An 11,102-nucleotide genomic window follows, 5' to 3' on the forward strand; every position below is an offset into this window, starting at 1 on the left:
TGAGCAAAAGAGACCTGGATATATACTTCTTGCCCACCCTTGGAAACCTTGCTCTTCTGAAGCCCAGGTGTCTGGAGTAAAGCATTGAGCCAGGAAGCCTGGATGCAAGCATGGATGAGGCCATGAGCTGTGTGCTCAGGAGGGGGCAGCTTAGAAGATCGTCTCTGCTTTCCGCGTGAACCAGCACCCAGCGTAGACTCTCGCTGTCCAGGTGTCAGTTCGCGGCTGCGTGCGCCCCACTGCAGCAGAGAGCAGCCGCAGCCTCTTCCACAGCCACCGCCGCTGCTGGGGAAGAGTACTGGGGCTGCTGACGCGGTTGGGAGGAGCCTCGTCTTTAATGCACCAGCAGCCTCCAGCCTCCTCCTGCAGCAGCAGCAGCGGCGGCAGCGGCAGCAGCAGCAGCAGCTGCGAGTGCGCGCGTGTGGGTGTGAGGGTGAGTGCGCTGGCGCCGGCCGCAGCGCCCTGCCCAGCTCCCCGCCGGCTTCTCTAGCCCCCGCCTGCTGGAGCCTCCCTCCCGTGGGACCAACACCCTTATCCGGGCCGGGCCAGCCTGAATTCTGCCCCTGCCATCTCGCCACTGCAGCTCGGGTCCAGAGAGGCACCATTTTGTCGCGGCTGCCCTCTCTCCCGGGTGGAGAAGGGATCTTTTTTGCATTTTGGAGCTGCTGCCAACGGAGGGAACCTGTTGGGCATCTCCCCAGCCCCGCCTGTGAGCGCCTCCGGGGCGGACGGGAGGGACCAGACCCCTAGGGGCACAGCGCATCTTGGCACCCGCGGAGGCAGCAGAGGCGCAGCATCCTCGTTGGGAATTGGAGCCGGAGTGAGCGCACCGCGGGAGGAGCCGCCGCAGCCTCGGAGAGCCCGAGTGGAGGAGGTGACAGCTCCATTGCCGGGTTTTTATTTTTTTCTCTCTCCGCCTCCCCGTCTCCTCCTCAGGCTCGGACCATGGTGCAGTCCCACTGGCTCCCCTGCCCCCCTCTCCTGTGAAACTGGCTGCGGGGAGGGATCATGGATACTTGTCTGCCGGCTTCTGGTTCCCACGCAAGTAAGCCTGCTGTCAATGGAGGAGGACATTGATACCCGCAAAATCAACAACAGTTTCCTGCGCGACCACAGCTATGCGACCGAAGGTAACGCCAGCCCCACCACATTCCGCCGCTGGGGCTGGGCGCAAGTTGCGGATCGCTGTGCCTCCAGGGCAGCTGGGCTCGGAGACTCCTTGGGGCCCGGGGCTGGGGCGGGGGCTCAGCTCCCAGGGGCTGAGGCCGGTGCGCCCCACATCCATCCGGGCTCTCCAAGGCGAGCTCGGCGTTCAGCAGCAGGTGGACCGGAGCCCCTGGGAGTTGAAAAGGCCCTCAGGGGTTAGGCTTTTTAGGGTGGGGCCACTGGCCTGAAAAATGACCCCAGAAAGGCAGTTGACCTCTCCCCCAAGATGCTCATGGAGGTCTTAGGAGGAGATAAAAAGGGAGAGGCCCAGAAGGACCATGGGTCCGCTCCTCCCTGAGCCTAATGATGTTGTCTCTGTGGCTGCAGGGAGGGCATGGTTTCATTTCCTGCCCATTCATCTCTCAGACCGCCAGGGTTACCTGACCAGACAATCCAAACCTCCAAAGGGCTTTTGCCAAGCCCCTCTCCCCTCGGAAGTGGCTGAGCAAGAAATATAAAGGTGGTTGGGGAAATAGTGTTCAGCGGCGAGCAAAGACGTGAGTCTGACACGTGGGGCGAGCAATGCGATCAGTGGGGCCTTTAAAAATCACCATTATGAATTCTGCAGCAGTAGTTTCTGCTGAATCAACAGCCAGCAGAAAGCAAGAGGCTTCAGCAAGCTGAGCTTTGCCAAGAGGTGAAATTGTCGTTTCCCTCTCCCCTAGCTTGTTCTGCCATTAGCCTGAGTGCTTTATGGGCAGGCCGGAAAAGTCAGCAGGTGGAATCTCATTCTGTCTTTTGTGTGTGAAGAGACAGTAGAGACATTTTTCTTTAAATGCCAAAACTTTTGTATTTTTGCTCTCATTTTCTACCTGTAGACCTTCACCCTTAGCCACTCATGTTAGGAGTTTAATTAAGTCTCACATTTTAGTATCTATATGAGAAAAACGCATGGTTTGTGAACCTGCTTCTAGAGAGTATAACAAAGTTAATTCACTAACAGTTACTAAAAGTATTCTTAGATGCTTTATTTCTATAATATTTCATTAATAGTAAAGTGTGATATCCAGAGAGTGAAAGAATTCAAACTCTGAAAGAAAAAGATACACGATCTTAGGGGACAGACAACATCTTCTATAAATATTCCTGGAAATTGAAGATAGAATATCCATCTCTAATACAAATATATTCTCCCCTCGCCATTTTCATCAGGCTCGTGCAGGTAGACCAAGTCAAGTTGTATGAGCTTTGGCCTCTTTTAAAGACGTTTTATTCTTTCCACATACTTGCTGGTTCTTTTCATTTGCAAAATGACAATGTGCAAGATGGTCTGCATCAGTCTTAGGGCTTTGTCACTGACTTAGTTACCAAATAGAATGTGACAAACACTAAATTTGAGCTCTGCTTCCAAAAAGAAGCTGGTCTTGGGTTCACTGGATTTTCTACTTGTGATTACAAAGAAAGACAGCTGGCTTCATGCATTTTTATATATATTGCGCTATATCCCAAGGCACAGGCAAGGGAAACATAGCAAGCTGAGAAGATGGCCAAGGTGGATCCATGGGTGTTAATGGGTTCATTGTCTGTTTGATTAAAGAAGAGATGAGCCAAACACTGCATTCCTTATCACTTTCAAGGCCTTGTAATCTTGGTTGCAGTTTTACAGCATTTTTAATAAACTCTGGTCCTGGGTAGAATATCTGCGTTTATATGGACAGAAAAATGAGACATGGGTTTTGAGTAAAGAACTTTGATTTCTGAAATCTTCCTGGCGTATGAAAATCCACCTCACTGCCTCTCTCAAACACATGCAAACACATATACTTGAAAACAATAAAGCAAAGCTAGACAAGCCTTTATTTCAGATAGACTTCCAGGTTTCTTTATTTTATCTTAGTGGTGGTTTGGACTGGAATAGAGATATAAGGGGTTATTTTGGCAATAGAAATAGCAGAAGTTGAGTAGAATAGGAAGTTCCCTATGGCCTTAACCTATTCATTATGGAGAGCATTTATGAAGTTGACAAGACACAAATGAATCCATTCCATTCTGATGAATGCTTGAGAAAGTGCTACTCTATCTTGAAAGAACACCAGGAGATTAATGTATTCTTAGTTGAATTTATGTTTACTGTAGTCTTACCTCAGAAGTTCTCTTCTCCTTTGTTAACTACAACATATTTAGGGAGGAATTTGTTTCTAGATTCTTCTACAAGCCTCCCTTCTTTTTGTTTACCCCAATATGTCTGCATTTTTCTCCAACTTGCTCAAGAAATAGCCTGGTTTTATTATTCTTTTTTCCTCCTCAAATCTCCATTGCTTTTATTTCTGGGTTGTTGGGTTATTTTTTCCCCCCTTCTTCTCTTAGCTCAGATCACTCCACACTGCAGTATTCTATTTAAAGCGGAAAGATTTTTTGCTGTGTAGTTAGTGTGAAGGACTCTAAGCTCAATTTGCATTGTAAGTGGTAGCTGCAGGCAAGTTCATCCAGCTAAGAACAATGTAAATGCTAAAGGACACTTTTTACCAGGTTCTTCTCCCTCTTTCTTTCTCTGCATTAAAGTTGCAGCACTTCTCTCACTTGCCCTGTCTTTCCTCCCATGTTTGAGCACCTACCATGTTAAAAGCAGTGAGCTGTGATCTCTATATGTAACATTTCAATGTATCCAAACCCAATTATGTTGATATTATTATTTTCATAATAAGGAAACTGAGGTGACTCAAGCTGGAGATAATTGGCCAGGGTCACAGAGAGTGGACCACAGACAGTGAAAAGCTTGTCTTCCAACTCAAGATTGTCTCCACTAGGAAATTCTAACCTGCCTTGTTTTCCTTTAGCCATTGGTTTCTGGTATGGAGAAGATCACAATGGCTTTATCTTTGTGCATTTTGTTCCTACTTAGGGTAAAATTATTTATAGATTTTTTTTTAAATGTAAATATGCACAGATAGAAAGGTAGTGGAGGGTTGACAAAAAATGGGAGGGGGAGGAATAGGAGATTAGTGAATTAGTGGGTGGGGTGAAGGCAAAGGCGAGATATTTGATGGGACATTGTAATAAATGACATCTCTAAATTGTAATTTATGTTATAAAACAATGTGTATGAGTGATGAAGTGAATACCAAAACCCCCACAAATGTGTATATCAGATTGGATTCAAGGCAGCGCCTTGGGTGGATTGAAATGACCATCAAAATAAAGTCAACATGACTGATTAACTTGTTCCTATTTGGGAGTCTATTTCTTAAGCAAGAGTTCATGAGTCTCTCAAATATCTCTGATCCATATGTGGATTTCTGTCTGTATTTTTAGATTTCTGTTGGAGCTAAGAACTCCCACACTTCTTTAGAGCAGTCTGTGAGATTTTTCTTTTTTTTTTTAATTAGGCACCCTACTTTCAAATGGGACACACACAAACAGAATATTCTATGTAGCATGAGAGAAGACAATCTGGTTAGAAAGGAAAGCTACACGCTGCACTTTAAAATAACGGCTCTGTTCTTGATTTCCTTAGCTTTAAAATGAAATGATAGAACTTACCTAACAGTGAAAATTATTTGATACAAGGAAAGCATTCTTGACAGGGTCAAATAAACAGCAAAGCCTTAATAAGTCACCTCAGTAAATGACAGCTTTGCTACAATTACATAAGTTGTATTTGCATAGTAAATGACTGTTTTTCCTTGGATTGTATGTTGAATTGGGTGATGTTGGGGGAAGGGCTAATGGAGGAACGAAAGAGGTCACCACAGCCCATCATAGTCTGCTTTTGGCCTGATCTCTAACCAAAGCTCTTGACATTTGCTAATTTACTTTAATGTATTTGCTGGTCATACTTTGGCAGTGTGAGGCCTCAAAGGTCTTAAAAAGACAATGCTGTTTGCACATATTAGAGAAATAACAAGTTCAGTTATCCCATGTAGTTTCTTTCAATTATTCATCTTCTTTTTAATGCCCTTCAATAAATATTGACTTTATACAAGAGCAGTGCAGTGTGTCCCAAAACAGAAATAGTCTCTGTCTTCATGGAGCATGCAATCTAGTGGAGTGTTTGTAATTAAACAAGTAATTGCTCAAATAAATATATAATTAGCAATTGTGATAAGTAATCAGGGGAAAAGCCCATGGTACTATGGAAGCATGTATCAAGAGGCTCTGGTTTAGCTTGAGGAGTCTGAGAAAATCTCTCAGAGAAAGTTTAAGCTGAGACCTGAAGAATTTAGTTGGGCGTGAACAAAGAAGTGCTAAAAGTATGTCAGGTAGAAGCATAGTAGTTACAAAAATCCTAGAAATAGTAAATGATCTGATAGATTCAGGGAACATAAAGGTTGCTCTGACGGGTATATGGGGAGTAAAGACAAGACTGGAAGCAGCACTGGAGCCTGAACTTTTCTCTGGGTGTACCAGAGGTAGACTAGCAGTTGGAGAGAAAAAGGGATAAATAGATGATAAATAATGCAAATATAAGCTGTTAATGATAGAATCTAGGTGGTATGTCTATGGATCACCGTCATTATCATCTCATTGTGCTCCAAGTGGAACTGACTCATTGCTGGCCCTTCAGTGGGATTTCAGAGACTGTGAACTGAGAAGAAATTGACCATCTGCCTCTCAAGGAAACTGTAGATTCAAACTGTATGCCTTTGGGTTGCCAGGGCAGCTTCTTACCAACTACGCCACCAGAGAGCCCGCATGGATAGTCCCTGGAATTGTTTTCACTTTTCCTTTCTGTTTGAAATCCTGCATAATAAAATGTTGGACAAAAGAAATTTGAAAGGTATTCAGGAATCAGATCACGTTGGGCCTACTTGACCAGAAGGAGTTTGGACTGAATCCAAAGATGAATCAAAAACCATTAGAGGATTTTGATTAGGAAGAAATTATGATCAAGTTTGGTTTTCCTCCAAAAGCCCATTTTGCTGTGGTGTAATACAGTGGGGGAAAGGGCTGGGTGTAGAGTGCTGTGAAGTAAAAGCAGAGAGATGGGAGGCCGCGACTGGAGTCGAGGATTGGTGGCAGCCATGCAGATGGAGTAAATTAGATATATTTGAGTCACACTTAGAGAAAGATGACTAGAACCTACCTGGAGTTTAAGATTGGGTATAAATGGAGAAGACAATGTTAAGGACGATTCTTGGGTTTTTGTTTTTGGTGTTTGTTCCCCCCTCCCCCCCTTTATTGTAGAACTCTTTCCTAAAACAAGAAATGGAATTTAGAAATGAAATGGTGTCAGTTCAACAGTAATGGGTTTGGCTTTTTAGGTTACTATATTGACATACCAGCAGCCTGGAAATCAAAAGACAAATTGCATTTGGAAAGTCTGCTGTCAGGGACCTCTCCAGAGTACTAAAAAGCAATAATGTCAGTCTGGAGACTAAGATTCACCTGATCCAGACCATGTTCTTCCCAATTTTGTGTTGAAAGCTGGATAATCACTAGGGATGATAGAAGATTTGATGCCTTTGACCTATGTTGCTGGAGAAGAAGTGTTGAATACACCATGGACTGCTAGGAGAAAAAACAGATTCATTCTAGAGAGGGTGAAACCAAGCTGCTTCTTGGAGGCAAGTATTTTGAAGCTCTGTCTGACATACTTTAGGCATGTTGCAAGGAGGGAGCAGTCCTTGGAGAGGGATGTCATGCTTAGGAAAGTATAAGAGAGAAAGACCCCCAATGAGATGCATTGACTGGGATAATGGGGGTAGGTATGCCAGATACAATAAGGCTGGGTTGGAATAGAATAGGATTCAGAGCTGTTGAACATAAGAAGGTCGCTATGAGTCTCAAACAACTTGACAACAACATATTGGCAGATGGGTTCACAGTAACACTCTCAAGGAACTAGTTGGATAAGTGGGCCTGAAGCTCAGAAGAAAGATCTGCACCAGAGACATGAATTTCTGGTTACAGATCAGCCATATATTAATAGTATTAAGTGCTATATGACTGGATATGATGAATAGGGAAAGAGCATTCAAGGGGCCAGAAGCTGAGCCAATGAGTAAGAAATTTCAAGCACACAAATCTTGGATTGGTTATAACACAAATGATCTCACAGTGGACCAGACTGCCCTGGTGAGCAGTAATTAACAATGCACCATAATCATTTGAACAAAGTCAGACAGTCACTTCTTAGCAAGGTGCTGGAATAAGAGCCCAGTCTTCAGAGAGTGTTGTGTTATGAAGATCTACAAACTTGAAATCTGGGAGATCTAGAAACGTTATAGCTTCATAAAGGCATAAGAATTAAAACGAGAAAAGAAGGTGCTCCCTTTCCATCCTGTATATGTTCAAAGAAGAGGAAAGCTGTGATGAATCAATCTAGTGTGGTACAAGAAATTGCCTTTGATATGAAAGTGCTTGGAGAGGTGGTTGAAACATAAAAGGATGGGTGTCATATGATGGAGAGCTGCCTTGTAGCTCCTTAAGTTGCTTTGGTATTTATATGCAAATGCAAGATCAAAATGGTATTTCCACTGCATATGGATAAATGTTTGAGACAAACGAACAACTCCCACCAAGCCTGAACTAGAAGGTGGGAAGAAGAAGCTTTATACTATTGTAAATGACCTTTCTGGGGATGGGAAATGTTCTGCAACTACACATAATAACCAGAGAGCATTGAAAATCACTAGCAAGTATTCATCATTAGCATCCAGGTCCCCAGGGGCAATCCCAAGCCCTTTATGAGAGCTGGTCAGAAACATACCAAAGAACCCAGGGCGAATAATACTAGGCCAGTCCTGTCAAAATATTGGTAATGCTCAAGGAAAAGAGCACAGCTGCACACTGACATTCTCAGACTTTCCATTTGCATTTAAGAAGCTAAAGGGTCCAATTTAGACACTTAGCTGAGGGGAGGAACTCATTTTTCTTGTGAACAAGTAGTTCCTGCGTTTTGATCCAGATCTATGTCTAATCGTCTTCAAGTCAAATGTGTAGGTAAGTCAGAGGTGCAGGTATTTCTCCCTCAGCCCTACTTTAGTGCACAGAAAGGCTTCAAGGCTTTCAGTGACTTGAAAGCTGTACAAGCAGCAAGTGAAGATGATGGTGGCAAAATAATCGGTAACAAGTAGGAATTGGTAGTGTTGCGAGCTGCACGATGGGCTGCTAAGTCTGCGGTTCAAATCCACTAGCTTCTCCATGAGAAAGAAGCGAGGCTATCCATTGCTGTACAGGCTTACCTCCTTGGAAACTGTGCAGGCAGTTCTCTTCCCTGTAGGGTTGCTGTGAGTTGGAACTGACTCTCTCGTTGTCCTGAGACAAGGAGGGGTTTGGTTCAGTCTTTTCAAAGTGCGGATGTATTTAGCTAATATTAAAGAGCAAGTAGCAATGCCCGGCAAGTCAAGACTTTTGTAACCCAGGATGTTACTGTACTGTCTGTATTCCAGGTACTATCCTACATGTCACCCACGTAGTGTCTCAAAACAACCCTGTGAGGATGATTGTGTTAACCCTGTTCTTAAAAAGTTTGCAGGTTTCAAGAAATAAAGGCACTTGTATCACATGCTCACAAGGTCATGTTCTTGTAAATGGCAGAGCCCGGACTGCAGCCTGTACTGTGTTTGCTCAGCCATGCTGCCACTCATCCAGAGTTGAGGCGGAGCAATGCAGTTTTAGTTCTTTTCTGTGCGTAAACCGCATGATATGACTCAGTGCTGCTACCTTCACGCATCTTCTCTTGTCCGGCGCTGCAGGACATACCCTGGGTCTTCCTTAGAACCCGCAGGAGAGGCAGCTGAATTTCTCTACCCAACACTAGAGCACTGAGAGAGCCCTGGTGGCACTGTCTAGCGTGTTGCACTCCTAACCGAAACACCAGAGCACGTATCTGTCTTACTCCTGTAGGTTTATCTTGCTGCAGACTATGCTATTTAAAAAAAAAAAGAAGAAGAAGGAAAATATTTATGGAATCGAGCAATTGAGATGTGAGAACTCATTGGAGTTTTATCGTTTTTCCTGTGTCCCTTACCCCCAGGCTAGGACATTAACAATGCTGTTTCCCAGGCTGAGATGAGATAGTCCCACTGGGCCACTTAGACTCCACTCTTCAGGGCTGATTGCAACTTATATAGTTGCTTGGATGAGAGCAAAAGGAGCGGGACAGAGGCAGCTGTGTGATGGTCACATGTCCTTTTTGCACGTAAACGTGGAGGTGTCTGAGACCTCATTCTGGCCAGAGCACCCTGCTCCCCTTAATACATTAATGAAAAGTTGAGTTTACTTTCATAAAAAACCTTCTTTACCACAGAATGTCCATACTTTGTTCAGACTTCCTACAGAAGTCCACACTCATGCTGAGAGTCAGTTTTGCCATGAAAGCCCAGAGACCCAATTGGAAGACCAGATTCTTTGTAAAAGTTCACTAGGAAATTTGTCTTGAATAAGAACTCTTGGGTTCTTATGTTCCAAGTTTACTATGGGAAGCATCAGTAGACAGGATGGTGGTCTGTGTATGTGAAATCCATCAAAATCTAGTTGGTTTTAATTGGTTTCTTTGACAGAAGAGTCATTGTGGGAAATGGGATGGGGTTCGTATGTGTAGGGAGAAGTCAGTCTTGGAGTTCTGAGGTCTAGAATAAAGATCATTAATTCCTTACAACATTTACATTCAGGTGAAGGGGCCCGTGTGGGTAAGTACATCAGTAGGGAACTGCCAGAAATTCAGGCTGATTCAGAAGAAACTGCAAACCAAGAGAAATTATCACCATGTCAGATAGATAGATCTAGACTGACAGCAGAAAAATACCAAACCGGTGTTTCTCTGTGTGGGTCATTACAGATTATGGATAGCACTGCAAAGAAGGAGAATTCCAGAACACTTACTGTGGAATTACGTAGAATAAATTCTACTCATTTGGAATCTGTCCATAGAACAAAAGGCAGTCTTTACCATGGAACAAGGGGTTTAAAGTGCTGCATGGTTTAAAGTAAGGAAAGATGTGTGTCAGGGTTATGTCCTTTGACCTTACTCATTCAATATGTATGCTGAACAATATCTGAGAAACTGGACCATATGAAAAATGTGGCATCAGAGTGGAGAAAGACTCCCTTAACAACTAGAAATGTGCAGAGAGGGCTTGACCCACTTACTTAGAAATACTATAGCCTTCAACACACACATACACACACACACATAAAACAAACTCACAACTAGACTAATAAACAATAGCATGAAAATTGGAGAAAAGATTAAAGCTGCCAAGGGTCTGTTTTTGTTTCAATCAGTGAATAACACTCATGAAAGCAGCAACCAAAAAATCAAACATTCTGCATTGGGCAAATCTGCTACAAAAGACCTCTTAAAGTGTTAAAAAATGAGGATGTCACTTTGAGGATTAAGGGTACTGGATCCAAACCATGATATTTTCAATAGCTTCTTATGCATGCTTCTTATGCACGAGGAAGATTAGGGAAACAATACCTTTGATGAATTATGGCTTTGGCAAACTTTGTCTTGGAAGACATGTTCCTTAAACATGAAAATGGTGAGACCTTAACCTTGATGTATTTTGAGTGTGTTATCAGGAGGGACTGAGCCCTGCAGAACTACAGCAGACTTAGTAAAGTAGAAGGTCCGTGAAAAAGAGAAAGATCTCTAATAAGACGAGCTGACAATGGCAGCAGTGATGGCTGAAGTGTTGCAGCAAATGGCGAGGACAGCATGGGACTACTAGCGTTCTGTTCTGTTGTACGGGAGGTCATGATGAACTGGAACTGACTCAATTGCACCTACAAACGACAGCATGTGGATGAGGGACAGAAGAACATGCAGCGTCCATGGGATCTGGGGGTTTCCTATAGGTGGATATTTTTTCCTTTTTAAATTTTTATTTTATATTCGTCCTTCATACAGAATTCATATACATTCTTTCACACATTCCTTCATTCACATTATATTTCATATGATAATTCTCATGTTGTTGTTTGTTGTTATGTGCTGTCGAGTCGTTTGC

General features: G+C 43.5%; 1 protein-coding gene across 1 annotated transcript in view; it reads left to right on the forward strand.

Moving 5' to 3' along the window:
- The first annotated feature begins 337 nt into the window (after positions 1–337).
- PPP2R2B (protein phosphatase 2, regulatory subunit B, beta) overlaps positions 338–11,102 on the forward strand; it is a 454,390-nt gene continuing 443,625 nt past the window's right edge. The window contains 3 exon segments of the mRNA XM_006893736.1: positions 338–484; positions 486–544; positions 937–1,130. Coding sequence (XP_006893798.1) covers positions 338–484; positions 486–544; positions 937–1,130 — 400 coding nt within the window.

This window comes from Elephantulus edwardii, unplaced genomic scaffold (genome assembly GCF_000299155.1).
Source record: "Elephantulus edwardii isolate Elephantulus edwardi_28Jun2011 unplaced genomic scaffold, EleEdw1.0 scaffold00130, whole genome shotgun sequence".
Classification (NCBI taxonomy): Eukaryota; Metazoa; Chordata; class Mammalia; order Macroscelidea; family Macroscelididae; genus Elephantulus; species Elephantulus edwardii.